At 36.2% G+C, this 22,396-nt stretch overlaps 4 protein-coding genes across 4 annotated transcripts in view; 3 read left to right on the plus strand and 1 right to left on the minus strand.

Moving 5' to 3' along the window:
• Window positions 1-822, plus strand: part of LOC121945672 (large proline-rich protein BAG6-like) — a 61,107-nt gene extending 60,285 nt beyond the window's left edge. Inside the window, exon 25 of the mRNA XM_042489971.1 lies at window positions 619-822. Within this exon, the coding sequence (XP_042345905.1) occupies window positions 619-822 (204 nt within the window). The remainder of the gene's footprint in view (window positions 1-618) is intronic.
• A 1,355-nt stretch (window positions 823-2,177) lies between these two features.
• LOC121945735 (tetraspanin-13-like) lies at window positions 2,178-7,224 on the minus strand. Its single transcript, XM_042490045.1, has 6 exons — window positions 7,013-7,224; window positions 4,921-5,088; window positions 4,651-4,731; window positions 2,635-2,748; window positions 2,432-2,545; window positions 2,178-2,296 (listed from the first exon to the last, which is right to left on the minus strand). The coding sequence occupies exons 1-6, from the start codon at window positions 7,073-7,075 to the stop codon at window positions 2,222-2,224; spliced, it is 615 nt and encodes a 204-aa protein (XP_042345979.1). The 5' UTR covers window positions 7,076-7,224; the 3' UTR covers window positions 2,178-2,221.
• A 2,453-nt stretch (window positions 7,225-9,677) lies between these two features.
• LOC121946322 (asialoglycoprotein receptor 2-like) lies at window positions 9,678-16,076 on the plus strand. The gene is made up of 7 exons (XM_042490839.1): window positions 9,678-9,846; window positions 10,987-11,070; window positions 11,169-11,276; window positions 11,362-11,556; window positions 13,231-13,391; window positions 14,088-14,200; window positions 15,732-16,076. The coding sequence occupies exons 1-7, from the start codon at window positions 9,786-9,788 to the stop codon at window positions 15,880-15,882; spliced, it is 873 nt and encodes a 290-aa protein (XP_042346773.1). The 5' UTR covers window positions 9,678-9,785; the 3' UTR covers window positions 15,883-16,076.
• A 742-nt stretch (window positions 16,077-16,818) lies between these two features.
• Window positions 16,819-22,240, plus strand: LOC121945996 (C-type lectin domain family 4 member A-like). The gene is made up of 7 exons (XM_042490387.1): window positions 16,819-17,299; window positions 18,557-18,625; window positions 19,390-19,491; window positions 19,720-19,914; window positions 20,820-20,974; window positions 21,156-21,274; window positions 21,715-22,240. The coding sequence occupies exons 1-7, from the start codon at window positions 17,239-17,241 to the stop codon at window positions 21,860-21,862; spliced, it is 849 nt and encodes a 282-aa protein (XP_042346321.1). The 5' UTR covers window positions 16,819-17,238; the 3' UTR covers window positions 21,863-22,240.
• Window positions 22,241-22,396: the final 156 nt, after the last annotated feature.

Consider the following 22,396-nt stretch of genomic DNA (forward strand, 5'->3'; position numbering starts at 1 on the left):
CTTTCAGCTAAAAAGACAATAAATACAGTTTTTAATAATTATTTTATATATAAATATGGTAATTTACTGTCACCATATTTATGACTACTTTTTTATTTGATTCCTCATAAAAAAAAATTGAATTATTTAAAAGGAATTTTTAATTGTTATGTACTGTTATAATTATGAACACAGTTGAATCCACATAAATTCTTATTGCAACTATTTTTTTCACATCATTTTAAAGGAACAATACTGACATAGAATTTTGAAAGAAAATTTGCAGATAATTATATAGTATTTTCTAAATATTTTTCCAATTCATCAACAAATAAGAGACCAAAATGGCACAGAAGCAGAGGTACTTATAATGCACTTTTTAAATAATAAGCATAATTAATGACTGTTATTTCTTAAGGTGGTAATCAGGCAAATTTTACCAATGAATGTTACCTTTTGGTCATGTGGGATTGCAGTATTCTAATTTTTGGTGTCATTTTTAATTTTAAAATTTGCAAACAAAAAGAAAGACAATTTTCTCAGGTTTCAAGGGGTTAATCATTAGGTGTGCACACAATTATTTCATTTTACAAGCTGGCAGTGCGGAGCAGCTGAGTCCGCAGTCACCTCGGTAAACAGGTTGGACCGCCTGAGGAGTCTGTTACACATCGAGAGGAATCTAAGCAGCGGCTGCAGTTCCTGGTTGGCATCCTGGTTGCGGTGAAGAATGTGAGCGAGTCACGTGGCACCGAGGAAAACCAAGCCTCTTTATCAGCACCAAATCTGACAAGCAAAGCACAAAACACAACACTTTCCGCACATGGCTGCATGTTTATTGTTTAAACAATGAAGGCACATAAGACAGTTAATATGAGGAAATATGATTTAGTGCGAATTCATAATGTTCAGGTGTGTTTTAAACAGGAAACAAAGTGCAATTAATACACAAAGAAAACAAACGTGGTTTCAACAGTATGTCTTGTAAGCACAAACAGATTTGGCTTTAATTTGATCTTTTTCCTGCTTTTATAAATACCCAACACCAAAATCCACTGTCTTCAACACACACTGTGCTCACCACTATTGGGAGTGGTGAGCACAGTCATCCAGCCATCGTGGTTCTAGTGTGCACGTTATTTGCATAAGGTGTGTGTATGGTGAGCATACAGAGCTGCTGTAAACGTCCGTCAGTTTGAGACAGATCAGAATTAAAGGAGGTGTTACTCACATGTGGTTTCACTTTAGAGGTGTAGCTCTGTATGAGGATCTTATCCACTGACGGTGTGTTATGTACAGTGGGTGTGCTGTAGACGGGGTTAACAACAAAAAAGATTTTAGCCGCCTAAAAAAGTCCCATTTTTCCAAAAAAATCTATATCAGTTTGTGTGTGAGCTATTTTCAGAGTATTTTCACTGCTTCACCTTAATGTCAGATAGTTATTTCCAACGGGAAAATGACGTAGCTATATCACTCTCTTCAGAGCCAGACTCCATTGTTAAAAACAGCGATTTAAACATCGCTGAACAAAGAAGCTGCTGGTCTACTGCTGCCTCAAACAGTTAGTGTAACTGGGTGACTTTTGTGTTTGAAACGGCAAGTTCAACGTCACCAAAGTCACACAGCAACACAAACTGATCGAAGCAGCGGTAGACCAGCAGCTCCAGTGTCTGGTGGCTTTGACGAGAACGTAGATGGCGAATTAAACGTTAGGCAGCTTTCCTGTTGGAAAGGACTCTTTGACAGAAAGGTAAAGCAGTGAAAATACTCTCAAAAAAGCGCAAACTTTGATATTGTTTTTTGAGGTGGGACTTTTTCTTAGGTGGCAAATAAAAAATGTTGCGCCTCCATTCACAGCAGTACGTTGCTTATCTTCCATGTCAGACTTCAGTCTGAATCTCCAAACTGGGGGCGTGCTGACTGACATCTACTGTATGTAACACACTGACTGTGGAGAAGTACGTCATACTTCAAAAAAACCAAACTATCCCCTTCAGCAGTGTTCCAACATTTCCAACATTTTGGAAATTAAAGGGCCAGTTAGTCCCAAAATCAATGATGCATATATTTCCGTCTGTGGTTACACTACATTGTACCTTAATTGTCCTGTTATGCTCACTTGTGGCAATAGTTACTGTCTTGCTTTATATTTCACGAAAGTCCAAATAAATGTGATTTACAACGTTAAAGAGGAAAAACAATTATTTAACAGTGCAATATATTTGGTTTGTTAAACTGTGTGCGGCTATAGAAAGGCTCCAGGATTTGACCGAGGATCTTTGAGATTTCTGTATCTGTGTGCGAGCCAGACTCCGAGGATCTGAAAGGAAAGATAAGTGAATGTAACGTTTCCTTAATTTACAATATACGTGATCACAGTGCTAATCTATATTAATGTCTTCATCAGCACCCATTTCCCACCAAATTCTCTGCTTCCGTGACATTTTTTACCGACCTCTGTGAAGCTGAAGAAGAGTCCGATACCACCCACAAACCGCAGCACTTCTCCCGCATACTGCTGGATAGTGTTCGAACACGTGTCACAAGTCAGCTTGTTGTGAAAGCATCTCTAAAAAAGGAAGTAAGGGAGACAAAGTTATGCAAATCAAGATCCAGCTGCAGCTGAGAGAAAAAGGGAAATAATATTGAATTACTCACAGCTTCACAGGTGCCATTGTAGGACACAGAGGAGAAGCCACAACAGTCGAGTGTTTTCTCCACGTCCTTTTGAGTCGCCTCTGATTTGTTCCACCCGACCTCCAGCAGATGGTTCTGTGAATAAAAAAAAACACAGCCTGGTTGTTCCTACATGTATTTAATTGGAAAGCATGAACAAAGGCAGAAATATAAACATGAATAACTTTTCTGAGGTCCACTACAGCATACGAGCCAAAATAACTTGTATTCAGATCCGTTACTTAAGAAAAGTACAAATACCACACTGAAAATACTCCACTACAAGTTATAATCCAGCATTTAAAACTTTACTTAAGTAAAAATATGTATCAGCAAAGTGAAAATACAGTAAGAAAGTAAAACTAGTCAAAGGAGTGTTTCACTACTATATCTGATATTTTGTATTAATATTGTTGCTGCATATATGTGCATGTCGTATTTTACTGCTTTTGAGCGGCAGTGCATCATATTGCATCATATTCTATAAGATCATCATATATTTGTAGCGTCTCTGTCCTGTGAGAACCATGTATTTCTAAAAAGTCAACTTTTCATGGCGTTAGAAGAATAGCCTTGTTTTTAGCTTTGGGACCATTAATTTTCCACCCTATTTAGGAAGATTTTTTAAGATTTTATTTGGTTTCAGAAGGAAGGAAATAAATGAGAAATTGTAATCTTTTTAAGCTGTCCGACAAATGTTGTGAGTAGAAAGTACAATATTTGTCTCTGAAGTATAAAGTAGTATAGAATGGAGATATTCAAGTAAAGCACAGGCACCTTGAATTTGTACTTGAAGGAATACTTCACTCACAAAATGACCATTTGTATTTCAGTTACTCATCATTTCTTAAGTAGAATTAATGTAAAAAAAAAAAGTAACAGCAAAACTCTATCAAAACATTCGTTTACAAATTCCCACACAACTCATGCAGCAAAATCCAAATCTCATTTTCCAGTTGTGACATCCCAAACAAATGAATTTACTAAAACATTAAGATTTAAAACACGGCAGTGCATCAGAGTCATGCACAGCTGAGTACTGTGTGTGGTCACACGTGTGTGTTTGAGTACTGTGAGCATGGAGGGATCACTGCAAACCTGCAAAATGTCACTTAAATCTAGACGTACCAACCCGGAGACACAGAGGAGACCACAGAGAGCTGCAAAAAAACAACAAGAGGGGCAAAACAACCACAAAGAGAAAGAAAAATACTATATAGACATCAAAAGATACACAATAATAAGAATAAAGATAATAAAAAGACACAATATAACTACAAAGGGGGATAAAACAACTAATGAGAGGCACAAAATTATTACATGGAGATACAAAATAATTACAAAGACATCACAAGACCAAGAAATACATAAAATTACCTAAAGAAAACCACAAAATTACGTCAAAGATACGTAATGATTGCAACTAGACATCAAATAACCAAAAATAAACAAAATAATCAAAAGAAAAGCTAAAAAAAATTACATAAAGTGACACAAAATAATAAAAAGAGGCGAAACAACCACGGAAAAAAACCCCACACAAAATGACTACAACAAGACATAAAAAATTAAATGATTACAAATAGATTCAAAAAGATTACACAAAGACATGAAACAACTAATAAAAACACAGAAATAGCTAAATAAAATCACAAAATTACCTTCGACAAAATTTCTATAAAAAGACATCAAACGACCGTAAAAAAAAGACAAAAAGTTACCTAAAGAAAAACACAAATTTAGCTCAAAGAGACACAAATCCACTACAAAAAGACACTAAAATAACAATAAAAAAAGGCCAAAAATACCCCAGGGGGGGCACAAAATAACTTCAGTTAAAAAAAGAGTCACAATCACTGCAATGGTCTGTGTGTGTTGTTATGGGGCTGAGTAACTGATATACAAATGGTCATTTTGCTGGTGAAGTATTCAGTTCTTGAGTTATTGTATTTAGTTACATTTCAGCGCTGGGGATGTATGCAGACGTGGTAAACTCACCTGCTGGTCTTTATTCAGGGCCAGACAGGCACAGGACACAGAAAACTGCACCACAAACACTATGAACAGGATTATCATGTACTGGGGCGAGTTTAGGAAAGTTCACATGGAATGAAAAAACAGTGTTTAATCGAACAGGAGTCATTAAAACAGCAGCTCAACAGAAGAATAAAAAACACAGAGAGCTTTGGGGCTGTTTACTTTTCATTTAACCACTATTAGAAGGTGTGAGGCGACTCCCTGCGCTCCGACAAACAAACCAAAGGATACGAAGAAGAGCAGGACCTGGTGGTGCTTCAGGGCGCCGCACAGCCCCACGAAGGCAACCAGGAACAGGAAGACGCCCACGCCGATGACCCCCGCCACCACCCTGATGCTGGAGACCAGGTCGAACCATTTCCCCCAGGCGGCCACTCCGATCAGCAGCAGACTCACCAGCTGAGCACCGAGAACAATGTCGAGAAATGAGGAAAGAAAAATTAACACATTAAGCTCTTCAGACACTTTTGCCTGTTTTAAATTCAAGAGTTTGCTCTTTTATTGGCATTAAAACTGTTTAATATGACATTATTTATTTTATTAGCGTCTTATCTGCTTATGCATATGGTTATTCTTTTAATCTTTTTTTATGTACTTAAATGAGATTAATTCTCTTCTCCACATTTTATTTACTTATAAGGAAATTGAGTTTTTGAACTTGCGCCCTCATATGTTTTGTACACATTGCTATTTTATTATTTGTTTGATAAATTCACCCCAGACGTTCCTCTCCCCAGCAAACCCACCAAAATACTGTAAATTTAAGTTAAACTCGTAATTGAACTGATGTAGAAACCAAACCAGCACTGTTGACTCGTTCTGTCTGACCACCGGTCAACAATCTAAAGATGTTTATTTTTTATATGACAAAGAAAAGCATCAAATCATCACATATGAGAAACTTGACGTAGCGAATATTTGGCATTTTTGCTTCAAAACTGTTGCTGAGTAATCAAAATATTTGCAGATGAATTTTCTGTCAATCATCTAACGGATCGATCGGCCGACCGTTGCATCTTTAGCTTTGTTGTTTTAACATTTATGGGCTGAAGAGTTTTGATTTGTTTTTTTGGGCAAAGATTTATTTTCATTAACAGATGACCAAATTACGGAGCAATTGCAGTTCCAGAAATGTTTCAGGTTTCCATTCATGCCTTTGATAATAATATTTTAAAAAGAAAACGTAAAAGTACAAAGACGGGCTCACGAATTTTATCAGATGTTTTTGTCTCTGAGGTCATCTAGATGACTTGATATGTGTAGGCCAAAGGAAAATGTATTTGCTTTTTAAAGCGGATATCTTTATATAAGATACAACTTTGCAGAAGTATGGAGAGCAAAAGATGACAGATAAACTTCCTTGCTGAAAACCAGCTAAACCAGCCTGTTTGACCAGCTTAAGGTATGTTTTTGCATATTTTCGATGGTTTAGCTGCTCATACCAGCTTATGATGGTCACTAGCTGGTTTATCCTTTGAAATTCCTGTAAAACTGAAACCAAAACAACATCCTAATTCACAGAAATAACAGTGTGATGACAACATTTTTAGAAATACATTAAATTCATTACCAAGATTAGTAGCATTTTGTTTGATGTTAACCCTTTGAAACCTGAAGCAACATCACTTTTTTTTGGCTTTGGGGTAAAATTTCATTAGATTTAGAAAATGAATTTTAAAAAAGTTAGGAAAAAATGTCTAGGGAAAAAAACTAGATTTTTAAATTAAAAATTAGACATTTCAAATTATGTCTCAAAATTATACTTTGATCATTTTTTTTCAAAATTTTGTTGCCTTGGTTTTTTCTAATATTTTATTTTATTTTTCATTTGTTTATTTTTTTGTTTTCTAAACTAATTTTCAGATAATTTGGACCTGTTTTACTAGTCTTGCGAATTTTGGATTATTTCTTTATTACTCATTGCATTTCATTGCTTTTGAAAGAAAACAAGCAATTTTGCTCAGGTTTGAAAGCGTTAGTGTTTAGATATCATTCATAGACGTTTCCTCATTAAAAACAATGGTCATATTTTCCTGGATGACAAAAAAAAGGATTTTATTTATCATAAAAGTATTTATAATAATCTATGGGTGAAGTCACCAATAACAGCAACACTGAACTGGGCCTCATTATTCACCACAAACACCTGCGCGTTTCTCAACGAGCTCACAAAAAAAAACCAAAAACAAAAAAAAGCAGAGCCTTTCATCTCTTTTCCATTTTAACTATCACAAATGAAGACCAAAGCAGAGACACCTACTGCATTTTAAAGCAACACATTTAAATGTTTCCATCGGTGTAACAGCAGTAAATTCATACTTACAACATAGAGTATGTTGAGAGCGCAGAGCGCGTTCTTGGTGCAAACGAACCCGCCGCAAACCATCTCTGCTCACCGGGAGAAATCCTTAAAAAAAGCAAAACAATTTTATTTCCACTTTTCCAGCCTTGTCAGCGAGTTTGCATCAGTCTCGAGGTTCTCGTGCTCCTTCTGGTTTCTAGTCTGCAGGTGAAAACCAGAGTGCGTTTCCTGAACTGGTCCTGCTCGCTGATTGGTCGGTTGTACAGATGAGTCACCGCTTCATGCAGATAATTGCTTTTTTTTTTTTTTTTTTTTTTTATAGCTTGGTACTAATTAACCCAGATCCCTGCGCCACAGGTGGAAGGTTACTGGAAAGGACTTTTGGTTCCACACGTCTTTTGTTTGCACATATGCAGAACTGAAAACATATTTTATTTCACTTCACTTGAATTACAGATATATTTTCAATCATTCTTCACACATTATGATTAAAGTTTATGGTCCCTCAGCTGTTTCTTGTTTAGTTTGGAATTAATATCGCAAATTTTCTTTGTCATTAAAGACTTTTAGATCGCCATCTGCTGGATAAACAGTGTTACAACAAATTAGGGCAAAATCGTCGAACCTGTGTGGAGGACCAAAGTGACATAATAAATAAATAAATAAATATTTAGAAGTAAACTTAAAATTAAAAGTCTCAATTGTCGAATAACTATGTAGAATTCTTTTAAAAATAAATAAATATGCAGAGAATTCAAAGAAAAATATTTCTGTAATCATTTATTTTCATATTTAATTATTTCCCAATTCATCCTTATCTCTTTACATTTATTTTTAATTTGATTAATTTTTCTCTTTATACATATTTCCCTACTTAGTCATTTCCCTATTTATTCATTTACTAATTTTATTAGATTATTACTATGAATTATTAGTAATTTTTATTGTGACCATTAGATCTGTCAGAGACTTTTATTTCTAAATGTGTTTATTTATTATGTCACTTATTTACTTATTCATTGACTCATTAGTTAAAAAGAAACAACACAATCCTTTGGATGCAATATTACTATCAAATGAAGAAAATCTTCTTATAAAAACAGATTTTGTCAGTGTTGTTTTTGTTTTTCCTCATTCCATTAAATCTGTCTTGCCATGTGTGAAAAAACCTAACTTTGCACATAGGTCCAGTCCTATGTCAAAGATCCTCATCTAAATGTGTGGGCCAACAGCCCTCTAACGTTTAAATGGTTACAAATTCGCAACTATAGCCAAAAACAGCCCAACATGAGCAGAAATGCTCAGATGCTTTGAGCTGCATTATGAAGTCCATCAGTCTTCATTTTTTTGCAAAACCAGTAAAAGCAATTGAGAGGTTATTTTTTTTTCATAATACACGAATATTAAAATGTAATCATATCATAATAAGCTCAACCAATAGCCCAATTGTGCAGGTGTGACATAGCCACCTTGTGTCTACATTGTTCACAGAGGACTCTGACCTCTGGGTCAGAAAAAAGGCCGACTAAGCAGCTACGTAGCAACATATTTTGGATCCTATGCATGAGTCGTCTCTGAGGGCCCGGCCCTTCCTCTCTTGATCCTATCTCTCTCATGCAACATTTGAATTTTTCAGTAGAAATTCAAATTGCTTTCTCTCTGTTTCTTTTTGTTCTTTATTTTCTTTTTTTGAACCCCGATTGACATTTTACGGGGAATGATTTGAGGGTGTACGTTGGTCAGTCACTCAGCTCGAGTTGCGTTTAAAGACGAATCCTTGTGCAGGGGCAGAATAAACTATTTTACGCTATAAATAGGTGAGAGGGGCCTCAGACAGCTTCCACTATTTTATTTTTTAATATGTTCAGTCTTTCAAATGATTCATTCGGCCACATTTATTTTAATTAAATCAGTAGTTACTAAGAAATACAAATTGCAAACAAAACCTAACTTTCAGGCTTTCGAGGGCCCCCTCCTTTTAGGGCCCCGGGTAATCCGTCCCACTTTTCCCTCCATTACGACGCCCCTGATGCTAAGACTCAAGGATGAACAATGAAGTGCTGACGAACCTGCCAATATAACAATTCTGATCTCCTTTTAAAGGTTGTGTCCCGTTAACCCTTTGAAACCTGGGCACATTATTTTTTCAAAAACATGAGAAAAAGGCAACTTAAGAAGGTATGCCCCCCAAATTAGTAAATAATTAGTAAAAAACAAATATAATTATGATAATTGTTGATACAGTTTTCCCCTAGTTAATAAAGCAAACAAAATCTAATTTCTTGCAATTTTCTGGACATTTCTTGTTACTCAAATTATTTTTTCCCTGGGTTCAAAAGTTTAAATTCTTGTGAAAGGTGTCTGGTCTGAAAAAACAAAAATGAGTTAAGAGCCAGTGTCCCCGGGTCAGGATGATCGCCGGCTTTCATCAGTGACTCAGTAACAAAGGACACAGAAACTTTTCAGTGTAAATTAAAGTCAAATTAAAAAAAAAATAGTAAAGAGAGGATTTCGCTGCCGACTCTTTTACTTATGTTTTTATACACATAATAATGAGTCTGTGCCGCCTGGCTCAGTGCATACTGAAATTTTGTTCCTGTCAAAAACATCAGCCCACTATGTCACTCTTGCAACATTCAAAAAGAGGAAGTTAAGGATCAGTAACCATTTGCGGCTGACTTCTCTGCAACCAAACCAAACGGCATTAAAACCTCTACGGTGGTCTGAGTTTTTGTGTTTCAGTCTTTGAGGTGAGGTTGAGATTTTGAGGTGAAAGCTGTCTCCTGATGTGATTATGGAAGAAGAACTGAATTACGTGGCCGTGAAATTCAAGACTAACGGTGCATCTAAACGTGGTGAGTCATCTGCTCTCTGCTGTACTTTGATGTTGTGCTTACAGTCAGATAAGCTGGAGCTTGAGCTGCTGACAGTGGTGGAAAGTAACTAAGTACATTTACTTACAGTAAATAAAGATCTGAGATACTTGCAAGTTTTTCTGTCCCTTGCTACCTTAGACTTCTACTTAACTACATTTAAGAGGGAAAATTGTCTTCTACTTTATTATCCATTACTTTACATAAAAACTACCCAGGTTAAATTAGTTCAAATCAATTTACATAAAATATAATATTTTAACACTAACAGGGGTCATTCTTCTGCACCATGTGTAACTTTATTTATAATATCTGTAGTTTAATAAGATTTCTAATGCAAGACTTTTATTTAATAGAGTATTTTTATATTTGAATGCCATTGCTTTTATACTTTAAACTATTTTAAAAATGACTGTAGTGTAAAATCATATTCCTCTGAACCTCCTAATTTCTATCTTAAAATTACCCTTGATTTTATTTAAATTTGGAAAGATCTTTTTAGCACTTCAGTATTTAAAAGAAGCGGTGTGTAAGAATTCGGGGAATTTGGTGACACCAAACACTGAAGATTGCAGATTGCAACAAGCTGAAACGTCTCCAAATTATACCCCTTTTTTATCCCCCAAAATTAGCTTGTGTACATGGGTTTTTTTAAACATGGGTAAATCAACTAAAAAGGGGTGTACTTCTATTTATATATCTCATACTTATTCAGCCTCTGTTTCAAAGTCAGTGGTAAATAATTTTGGAGGATGTTTGAGCTGATTGGGCGGAGATTATCAGTATTTAGTGGTGGTGCGTCATTGCATCTTGCAGCTTTAGCGGCTACAAATAGCGTGTTCACTTAAGAGTTGTGCTCCCACCAATGCTGGTCCAAGCTGGAGTGATAATACCAGTGACCAATGCAGAGTCATTTGATGCAGGTGTGAATACCAGTTGTTACCTTTCCCATTACATTATAAAACCAGATTTTAGTTTGTGTTAACAGTTTTTTTTTCAGTGGAAAAACACTAAATAAAGCAGCTTCATGTAAACAATAACAAAAAAAAACCCATTTTTACCACAGTGTGCTGAAAGCCACAAATTGTTTTCATTTCCTTTAAGCTTTTTTGCTTTTTACAGAAAACCTAAATGACATGGAAATAATCTACGATGAGGTGAAGACATTGGAGGAGAAGATATGCGATACAACTCCTGCCATAACAGGTTTGTGCGATTAATATAATTTTAAAAAATGTGACACATGATTAAAATTTGCTGTAAATCAGTAACATAAATCACTTGTCTTTTTCTGTTCTTTGTAGAAAATGAAAAGAAAGCTCCTTTGTGTACTCTACTTCATCTACTGGCAGCAAGTTTGGGGATTATTTGTGTCATCTTGGTGTTGGTCGTAATCGCAGTCAGTATCCACTGTAAGTCTACATTTTAAAACTATTTTAAAAACCGTTTAAAAACGAAAAGTGGACGCGATAGTAAAAGTTTCTCCCCTGACTGCAGTCAACACAGTCAAGTCCGAGCAGCACAGAGAATACATCAAGTTAACGGCACAGAATCTGCAGCTGAAGACAGAAAAGAGCGACTTAGAGAGACGGACAGAGGAGCTGATCAGAGAGAGAGACGGACTCAACTGGACCGTCGGAGTCATACTGGAATACGAGAACTTCCCAGTGAAGACATACTGCTCACAGAAAGGTGAAAACATGGTACTTTTTGTCAGTGGTGAAATGTGACTAAAAACATTTAAATACATACAACTCTTCCAGTGATAACCCTTTATCTTCAAATTTGCGGTTTTGAATGTTCATGGGAGACCGGGGGATGCTGTTTTCTTTTTTGATTTGAGAAAATTTTCCCACTTCCTAAAGGTAGACTACGCAGGATTGTTGGTTACTGTCTGTTCACACGCTCGACAATGAAAATGAATTTAAAAGCCAGCCACAGACTCACTGGTTTGCCGTTTTGCCTCGCCATATCTGCATTTTTGTTCTGTGTTACTTGCATGTCTGCTGCTGGTTGTTGCCTTTTTCTAAAGCCCCAACTTCACCAGATCGCTGAGTGTGAAGAAAACAGGAAAATACAGGCAGAGGGCAGAGTGTCTGTTAAAAGTGATGACAGAGAGAGATGAAAATCCATGAGTATATCTTTAACCCTTTAAAACCCCTTTAAATTTGGTTGTATTTCTTTCAAAAACACGGGGAGAAGGCATTGAGCAACTTACAAAAACGCGACCCAAATATTAGCAGGAAATTTGCAAAAAAAAAAAAGAACAGAAACAAAAATATTAAGTGTTAAAAATAATTTTAAAAATACATTTGCAGATTTTCTGTAACATACATTTTGTAACCTACCTCTCTATTTTTCCAATTAATTTTGATGTTATTTTCCTGTCAAACTTTCTCTAAATTTTTTTAAAATTTTGTGGCTTTTGCCTTTTTCCTGCTGATTTTTCAATGAAATCAAACTAATTTGCTCAAATTTCAAAGGATTGAGACCAACTATTTAAGCAGAATTACCACCTCACAAGTAATGTGATGCTAAGGAGTCAAAATTAGCACAACCTTAAACTTTAGGGGCAAAATGCAACATAAATGCAGCAGTGATATTATTCCCTAAACATCAGGTATAACAGTAAAACACTGACAGGAAACATACTTTAAAGGCAATTTGCTGATACATATTTTTAGATAAGAAAAGTTTGTAATTAGATAGATTTGCCTTTATGTGATTTTATGTGCTTTAATTTGTCTGTTTTTCGATTGTCTTTAAATTTTATCTTCTAATTCATCTTTTAACTTGTCTTTTTATTCTGTTTTGATCCTACTTATTATTATCACTCTTATTAATGTTTGTGTGTCTACTGCCTTTATGCTGTTACTGTCTTTGTGTTTGTATTTCTGGCCTTTGTTTGGCATTATTGACTAACCTGAAACTGTGGGGTTTACTGCCTCGGCTCTGCTTTGTTTGTCGAAGCACTTTGAAAACTGTGTTTTTAAAGGTGCAATATAAATAGTTATTTATTATTATTAGTATTATTATTTTACTTGAAGTAGAGTATTTTCATAGTTGGTATTTTTACTTAAAAATTCTGACCACTGACTTTTTTAGGAGTCTGTTTAGGTTTTGTCACTGCTCTTGTTTTATGACCGATCACTTTTGAGCTTAACTGTGAATGTAGTCATTTCACTTAACATAAATGACATCTTTATTTATTTTTGCTCATGAAAGTAGCCCTCAGAGTTTGGACTGTCTTATACAAAATGTGTTTTTCATTTAAAAGGGATTAATAACAGGTTTAATTCTATAATACTGATGACTGTGAGAAAAAGACTGTATTTATGATTTTGTTGTCTTCTTCCTGTTTAACAGTGTGTAAACCTTGTCTGGACAACTGGGTGTTGTTTCAGTCAAGCTGTTACCTGTTTACAAAATCTAATTTGTCCTTCGGTTGGAGGACTTGGCAGGAAAGCCGCGATGAGTGCAGCAAAGTGAAGGCAGATCTGGTGGTGATTGACAGCCAGGAGGAACAGGTAAGATTGATTTAATTAAATTGATTTAATTAATATTTTCATGCTCAAACAAAGCATATATATATATATATATATATATATATATATATAAGCTTTACAGCAAATTAATTATAATTTTTAAATGTATTTTATGTATTTTTTGTATAATCTCAAAATGAGAAGAGATGATTCATACCGGATTTAGCTATTAGAGAGTTTTCATCTGCAGTACCTGGGCGGGTACAAACAGAACAAATCCCTAACACTAAAAGCTATTATCACACCCACTAAAAACATTACAATACAAACACACATCAGCATACCAACACATCCATCAAGTTGGCTACAACTAAAAAACTATCTGGCATAAAATCTGGATCACAGTGAAATTAGTGTTGGTGTTTTTAACACCATGGAAAACATCTGATGGTCTGTGTCTGTTTCTGGCTCAGCTGGAAGCTGCAATGTTTGATGGCCACAAATGAAAAAGCAGTTGATGAAAAGGAAGAGCGCAGCTGAAAAAAGTTATATTTAAACAGTTTTTCACAATGATAATTCAATGATTTCCTGTCTGTCCAGGTGTGTTTTTCACCTCTTGCAGACATGATTTTCTATGAAATGTGTTGAAATCTTTATTCTAAAATGGTTAATACAATAACATTGTAGCTAGTATAATGAGATATTTTTTCTTAATTATCACCTGTTTCTCAAATTTAGGAATTCATCAATAACCACACAAAAAACTACAATACTGACAGACATGGCTACTGGATCGGCTTGAGCAAGAACGGCTCGTGGATGTGGGTAGATGGAAGCAACGTCACTGTGATGTAAGCACAAAAAAATATACATACGCACGCACACGCACACACACACACATGCACAGAAAAAATGACGGACGAAGCAAACTATAAAAGGTTAACTGCATGCAAAGCAAACTTCAGCATTGATGAATACTTCCACATTTTGAGGAAATAGGCTTATTTGCCTTCTTGCAGAGTCAGATAAGAAAACAGATATCAGTTTGGTGTCTGTACTCAAAATATGAAGCTGTACACCAGCAGCCAGCTTAGCTTAGCTTTGCATAAAGCTAACCTGGCTCTGTCTAAAGGCAAGAAAATCCACATACCAGCACCTCCAAAACTCACAAATGAAACCCTCATATAGCCTGTTTGTTTAATATACACAAAAACTAAAGTGTAAAAGCGCTGTTTGTTACAGTCGCTCTGATGCCAAGCATAGAGTATTATAGAAGCAGAAATAACGACCAGCACAAAGTATGGGTAAAGTAAAGTAAAGTAAGGATTTCATGGTGGTTATGTCATGGATTTAGCCTACAGAAAATTGGATACAGCTTCGGACATGTCGCCCTGTTAATTTCCATTATTTGAAAGTTGCTAAATGGCTCATGAAGCCAAAAGTTTGACTTCCCAGGTGTGAAACTTTCAGTATAGCACTCCACTATCCTGAATGGGAATACAAATTATTTAATCGACAGCTGAAATGTTATCGGACTGAATGGATGAAATCCTGATAGTTTAATGTGTCATTTAGTGCAGGGGCGTGTCTAGGGGTGGAACGGGACACCCCTCATATTTGAGTGCCACCCCAGGTGCCACTCCATTATGATTGGCTTTCTGTCCAGTCAGTTTAAACTGTTTGACAAATAAACAAACTTTCGTACAGGTGCAATTCAGTCTCAAACCTGTGAATGATGTGCATAAGTAGTATCTGGTCTGACATTATTTTTTAGCATTTTAGCCTTTATTAGCTGGGACAGATCATTAGCGTGAAAGGGGCAGAGAGAGCGGGGATGACATGCAGCAAATGCCCACAGGCGGGAGCTGAACCTGAGGCTGCTGCAGCAAAGACACTGCCTTTATTCACGGGGCACATGCTTTATCCACTCAGCCACCTGACACTCCTAATTGCAAATAAATTGATAGAAGTGTTACAAAGTTTTCTCCCGCAGGCTGATTAATTACATTTTTTGGGCACTTTACACTTGCTATTGCTCTATTTACTTTTGGAGAATCAGTTTCACTCTGTGTCACTCTGTTGTGTTGTGACTGGTCGGTCTATTTAGCGTTAAAAATAAACTATAAACAGAAATGTGAGAGACTGCAGTGTAAGTTATCAGAGTTGCTATGGGCAGTGGAGACAAAAATGGTAGTTTAAAGATATGCCAATGCAAGTGCCTGCAGCAGCGCTCGTACTTCATGGCGTCAGTGTCCCACTTCGGCCACCCCGGCAAACACCACTGATTCAGGGTTGTGATGCTCAAAAAACATCATTAACTGATTTACAAAAATGTCTTCCAGAATGTTAATCTATGAGAAACTGTTTTTTTTCCTTCACCAGGTACTGGGTAACGCAACATCCTGGCTACACAACAGCTTGTGGTCTCAGTTTGCCAAAAGTAAATCCTCTGGCCAACTGGCAAAAGGAGAGCTGTAGCATGAAGAACCGCTGGATCTGTGAAACAAAAGCTTTGATCAAACCGGACTACTAATCATATACATTATTGAGATCGGTTAAGAAATATTTCTATTTATTTATCTAAAGCTGTTTTTTCTCCAGAACATTGTGTTTTCCTGTTGTATTATTGTTTATTAGCTTTTGGTTCTTGTCTAATTTACATTACATATGGCCCACCATATTTGTTTATATTAAAGAGACAAAAAAGCAAACTGAATAAAGCCTAAAGCCTGCTTTATGGTGTGTAAATGTTACAATCTCTTTGTATTCCTTTGACATACACTCAGTGGCCACTTTATGTTTTTTTTATTATACTCAGAGCTGCTTTTAAAATTCTGCAGTTTGTAAATAGACAGGACAGATAGTTAGAAACACCTCTCATTATAATGTGGTCCAGTAAAACATCACCATAAATTATGACCTCAGTAATGAACTAGTAATTGAATTTACGCAAGATAAGTATGGTTGTTACTGATGTAATGTAACATCATTTTTCATGTCATTTGACAAAGGTCACAACCTTAGCGTGCCACACATACGAGCATGCTATGTTATTAAAATACATTGACAATGGATTTCCGGACATAAACAGCTGGGTCCGGGGTGAGAGTCCTGAGTTTGTTTGACCTATCCACCGCGCCCTACTTTATCATTTTTTATACTACCGTGCGCTGTGCTTCAGAAAATGCTGCCGCCTAGTACGTATTATACCACTGTAAAAGGGTGCCTCTGTGCATCAGTGTCTGACGCCAAAGTCCACTGACAAAGTGTTGCCATTTGACGAGCTGGGAGTGAAAACAGGCTCAAACAAATTGTAGGTTTTAGTCTTTTCATGCAATTTGTAAACAATAACAGAAATATACTAAATCTGCAGCTTTATTTGTTAATAACATGGTGACAGATACTGATCCGGTATCAATCTTCCCAGTGATGATGATGACAATACACCAATGCTGACACTGGTAATTTACAATATACAGCGTCGGCATCTACACTGATCAATAATTAAGAAATCCAGATGGGAGTTTACTCACCACAAACAAACATAAAAAGTTAAAAGGTTCGATTCCGTATTAGATCAAATGTGTCAACTTCTTCTATCGCAGTATTGCGCACATTTGCCCATTACAGAAGCAGACTTACTTCCGAAACACACAAAAAACACATCTTGTGTAATCATTGACCACATCGGAGCTCCAGCATCTCTGTTTGAGGTTGTACAGTGAGGGTGTCATAACCAAACTCATAAACTTCAGTTTCTACAGGGGAAAGAGGAACCTCTTGTACGCTCTCCATGAGGTGGTGCTGATAAATCTTGTTCAGACACACACACACACACACACACTCATTTCCTGCACTGAAGCAAGTACGTCAGTTTGTGCCTTTTGGGATGGAGGAAGAAATCAGTTATTCTACTTTGGTTTTTAAAAATGCTGGTGCGGCTCCAAAAGGTAAGTTACTTTTTTTTTTTTTTTTTTCTAAATTAAGCATAGCATTTTAGGACTATTTAACATCCTTTTATGGGTTCTTTGTTGGAGAATCACAGTGTTGAAGCCTGCACTTATTTTAACTTGTAACTCCCTTTCTATATATTGGTGCAGTATAAGAACAAAAAGCCATTTTTTGTCTGTCATTTTGTATGATAAACAAATCTGAAAATTACAGCAGAATACCTCAGCAGCCTCTTTACTTGCATTTCATTTACATCAGGCCACAGATTGCCATCCACATCACAACTGCTGTAAAACTCCTAGAAAAGTTTTGTGCCACCTGATTGTGATTTTTTTATTTTATAGTACCACACGCAAGCACAAAAAAGGAAGAGAAACTGGTTGTATAGATGCATTTGGAAGCTCTAACTGCAGTCTGATGGAGCCTCACATTGTCCAATATGACACTGTAATAACGCTGGAAAATAGTGATGCACAGGCAGGTCTAGTAAGCTATAAAATGTTGCAGGATTTAGGCGGGTGTGTCATTAAGTGACAAAGCAGTGCTTTGAGCAGCATTTCTCACACCAGCAGTGCGGCTGCTCTGAACTGTTAACATAGAAGCCAAAATTAAAAAAATAACAGGCTCTGTGATGCACACCTGCTTCTCACTCATGCGGTGTTTCCCAGGCGTTAGTCGAAAGAAACATTGCATGCAATAGTCCACCTTCCACCTCCTGGTCTCGGATCTCTGTCCCTTTACTCCATGTCTTTGTCTGTCGCTCTCAAACACACACAGCAAGCAGCTTCATCATCAGCCCTGCTGCTCTCAGGGTTTCCATTATCTGTTTTTTACCAGGAAAATCTGTTGAGTTCCAACATATTCAAATGTCCTCGGTCATAATGTCCAGTAAAATATTTCCCTCTTAAAATATGTAGACCTATAACATACACAACATAAAGAGAACCAGAAATCATTAATATTTCAGTGCATCTGGACTTATGATAACAGCATCACTGCATTTGCAGAACACACTTAGCCATGTGCATCAAATTAAAGGAGAGGAACATCATGTAGCACCAGCAGACATTAAAAAAAAAAACAAAATTTGAACCATCTAAATTCTGAACTAACCCTCCAATAACATACATTATAGACACTGACATAAATAACCACCATGTTAAGTCACTTCCCCTATACATTAACACATAGAGACATCTCATTGTGACATGGTAAAGAATCATTACTTTTTTCTTGTTGTATTTTCTGTTGTCCAGAGAAAAAAGAGGGAAATTATTCTGAAGTGGAACCTGCTGCCACTGGGCAGGCTGCTACTACTCTACCATGTAAGTTAGAAAATCTACTGACTTTGTTATTTCCATGTAACCAATTAAACTATTCAACAATAAAAATAATAGACCATGCTTTATTTATGGGAAAAGTTCAAAGTGACATTTAGTGATGATGACATAAAGCTAAATCTGCTCTGTTTCTCCAGCTTGGAGGGTTTTGATAACAGCTACGATAGTTTACGTGTCGGCCACGGTGCCTCATCCCACAGGCAAAATAGGCGGCTGTCAAGGGTGTTCGGGGTATTTTGTGCATGTTAATGTAGTCAGTGAGTGATTATTTAAGTCAGAAGCACTGACTTATTTATGTCCAAGCACTGGGTATGTGGAGTGGAGTGTGGAGGACAGTACAGTAAGAGGAAAAAAGAGGCCAAAGCCATAATAGGTCATTCTACGCATGCTTTAAAAAAAATAAGACGGACTGTTGTTTTGTTCTCATTGGCTCTTGCTCTTGTGCTAGTTCCAACACTGAATGTTTACTGCCAAATTCACTCCTAAAAGCTCTGAAAAACCAATAATAATCAATAATTATGTCCTGTGTGATTATAGAAGTAATTATGGTAGCACATCAGAATGTATATTGGTCATGAGGACACGCGGGTCACAGTTGTTCAGTCACCTAATCCCAAAGAAAAGGAGAAAATAAACACAGTGTATTACGATACAAAATGCCAATCTATTTTCCTTGCAACCATAATGACGTTGTTGATGAATGATCATAATTACAATTGTGATTTGAATATGAGCTTTCTCATTACAAGCAGATGGTGAAGCAGCTGCACACTCTCACTTCCATGTGTTGGTAGCGTGTTTGGGGATACTCTGCGTCCTCCTGGTGGCGAGCATCAGTGCCATCATCTACAGTGAGTTTCCTGTCCATAACTGAGCAATTTTCTATGAATAATTATAGAAGCTTACGTCACATTTAGAAACACTGAGTCAGTCTGAGATGTCTTCTATCAACATATAAAGAGCAATAGAAATTGATATTAAAAGACCCACATGGGAAGTGATGTTCAGTAGGTTTTCAGTCAAAAAAAATCAGGGACAAAAACATGCACCGACTGACTGATGTCTCCTTCTCACCACAGTCAATGTGGTTTTGAACGACCAGACAGTAAACCTCAGTAACCTCACAGCTCAAAACCAGCAGCTCATCGAGGAGAGAGGCATCTTAGAGAGAGAGACAGAGGAGCTGAGCAGAGTCACAGATAATCTCAACTGGACGCTGGGACTCATCCTGAGATTTGACATCTTTCCAGTAAACGACTACTGCCCAGATAAAAGTGAGTGCCTCTTCTTATGTTGACAGTTACACAAACGTAAAAAAATTACACAGCATTTCCCATAAATCATTGTTGCTCTGAGGCCAAAAGGGTGTCGTCTCCCCGACCTGGTGTTGTTCCATGACCTTTGACCCCCAGTGTTATATATATTGTTCTGCTCACTTGTAATGCTATATATGTCCTACTGTGCTGAAATTTGGGGAAATGCATAGAAAACACATCTAGATCATATGATTAAACTTTGAAAAAGGGCTCTTATGCTATTATCATTCTACAAATATTTTTTTAGAGGATCCTACACCTTAAAATTTGTAGACAGTGTTTTTAAAAACATTGGAAATGGCTTTTTGAGTTGCAATTCAAACAAGCTGTATTAAAAAAAATGTAAAACTGAGAGAAAGAAATTATATTCTCAGTGATAAATTGAAATTGTTTTGCTCTCTGTTAAGTTTATTTTTAAGTCTTGAAATGTAAAATGATTACAAATTATAAATCAAAATTATTATTATGTAAAATAATTCAGGATTGATTATAGTGTGAAATAACAGAGGATTACAGTTTTAATTAGAACTTTGTTATTATTTAATTTATTCATGTGGTTTCTTTGTTGTTGCTGTAATTCTGGTTTATCCTTTGGTTGATTTAGGATAGGCAAAAAAAAAAAAAAAGCCTTGGCTTCTGCCTGCTCTTTATGCTGTTATTGATTGAAAAAAAAAAAAGAAAACCAAAATAGAATTATTCATCACTTTATTTCTAAAAAAACATCTGCTAAATTATATTTTCTGAATTTGACAGAACATCACCCTCCAAAATCAGCACTTATAATTATGTGTCTCTATATTTGTGTCTTTAAAATAACAGATTCCAATCTCGTTCCATTTCTCTGTTTTTTGTCACGAATGCAGAGTGTCAGCTGTGCGGGAAAAACTGGATTCTGTTCCAGAAAAAGTGCTACTTGTTTTACGATGAAGGACCGCCTTGGCAGACATGGCAAGAAAGCCGAAAGTATTGTCAAAATACAGCTGCAGATCTGGCTGTGATTGATAGTCCGCAAGAACAGGTGAGCTCTACGACCACGAAGCACGTTCAAGAGTGAAACAAACAAAGAAAAGAAAAAAGAAAAAATGCAAAAAGCAAATATGCAAAAGTTTGATTGAGTGTTCTTAATGTCTGATCACAATCAATGCCTTGAAGTGTTAAATGCGCATATTTCTGACGATTTGCGACGGTCTGATGTTCAGGAATTCATCAGTGCTCACATCAAGAGGTACTATGACAGGTATCATGGATACTGGCTCGGGTTGTATGAAAACAAGGACAAAAACTGGGTCTGGATTGATGGACGTAATGGCACTCGAGGGTGAGAGAGTCTTCTTTTTTAGTAACGTTTGAATTTCCTTATCTCAGCCTTGTGGGCTTTCATTAAATCTAATGTGAGAGATTTGCAAAGTTTAAATTTGGCACAAACTGTAACTCAAGAAATTATACACTAATTATGACAAAACTTCAAATGTCTAATAGGATTAATTATGCAACATGTTTCCAAAAAAAGGCACAGTTAACAAAGGACTGGGAATATTGAATAATACTGAAATCTCAAAAAACACCTGTTTGTAACAACAGACAAACAGGTAGCTGATTAACGTGGTTCAGCACACACTTAGAAATAATTCAATAATCATAATTTGAACATTTAATTCTACATCTGGCCTCTTTTTCATTCTAACACTTACTTCTGTTTGATTAGCAGTAAATAGCAGTAAATTATTAGAGGTAGTGATATTTCTGTTGTTTTTGAAGGTTCTGGGCGATGAAGCCACTTGGTACATCTGGTCTCTGTGCACTGATCATCCCTGAGAGGAGTGTTACAGCCAACTGGGAACCAGCAGACTGTACAATGGAAAACAAATTCGTCTGTGAGAGTGACGTTCTGATACGGGATAATTAGTTAGTGCTTTATTTGCTCTCCTAACATATTCTTGCTCCTCATGTCGAATGCAAAACCATTTAATTCAAAGCCCTTCAAGCAAAGAGAACTTAAGCAACATCTACATTCGCAAAATGATGCAACAGTTTTGTTCCTGTGGACGACTTGCTGCATGTTGTGAACTCAGTTTCTGGTGTTACATTATGACAAAGTGTCTAAATGTGTTTAGTAAAAGAGTTCATACTCAACCTGGATTTTAAGCTCCCTGACCTCTGTCTCACCTCAGGTTTAGTTTTAGATCTCTGTATATTGTGCAATAAAGTTTCACAATATCACCTCTGTTGGTCAATAATCACACTACTGTTTTACATATATTTTGAAATCAAAGGTTGCTTTTTTACATTTATTTCTCACTTTTATTGCTATTATTTTCATTTACTTGTCATTATTATTATAATTATTATTACTATTTAACCCTTTGTTGTTCTTATTTTGTGTAAAAGTATTTGAGCTGAATGTATGGCATAAATTGTGCTGTATCAATAAAAATGACTA

Source organism: Plectropomus leopardus, chromosome 7 (genome assembly GCF_008729295.1).
Source record: "Plectropomus leopardus isolate mb chromosome 7, YSFRI_Pleo_2.0, whole genome shotgun sequence".
Lineage (NCBI taxonomy): Eukaryota > Metazoa > Chordata > Actinopteri > Perciformes > Serranidae > Plectropomus > Plectropomus leopardus.

Excerpts from the sequence above, each read along its gene's own strand:
- LOC121945996 (XM_042490387.1), top strand. The coding sequence starts at position 17,239 with ATGGAGGAAGAAATCAGTTATTCTACTTTGGTTTTTAAAAATGCTGGT. Across the intron at positions 18,626-19,389 it reads GGCTGCTACTACTCTACCAT|CAGATGGTGAAGCAGCTGCA; the intron begins GTAAGTTAGAAA and ends TCTCATTACAAG. Across the intron at positions 19,915-20,819 it reads CGACTACTGCCCAGATAAAA|AGTGTCAGCTGTGCGGGAAA; the intron begins GTGAGTGCCTCT and ends TCACGAATGCAG.
- LOC121946322 (XM_042490839.1), top strand. The coding sequence starts at position 9,786 with ATGGAAGAAGAACTGAATTACGTGGCCGTGAAATTCAAGACTAACGGT. Across the intron at positions 13,392-14,087 it reads TTGACAGCCAGGAGGAACAG|GAATTCATCAATAACCACAC; the intron begins GTAAGATTGATT and ends TCTCAAATTTAG. Across the intron at positions 14,201-15,731 it reads GGAAGCAACGTCACTGTGAT|GTACTGGGTAACGCAACATC; the intron begins GTAAGCACAAAA and ends TTCCTTCACCAG.
- LOC121945735 (XM_042490045.1), bottom strand. The coding sequence starts at position 7,075 with ATGGTTTGCGGCGGGTTCGTTTGCACCAAGAACGCGCTCTGCGCTCTC. Across the intron at positions 4,732-4,920 it reads ACCAGGTCCTGCTCTTCTTC|TACATGATAATCCTGTTCAT; the intron begins GTATCCTTTGGT and ends AACTCGCCCCAG. Across the intron at positions 2,297-2,431 it reads TCTTCTTCAGCTTCACAGAG|ATCCTCGGAGTCTGGCTCGC; the intron begins GTCGGTAAAAAA and ends CTTTCCTTTCAG.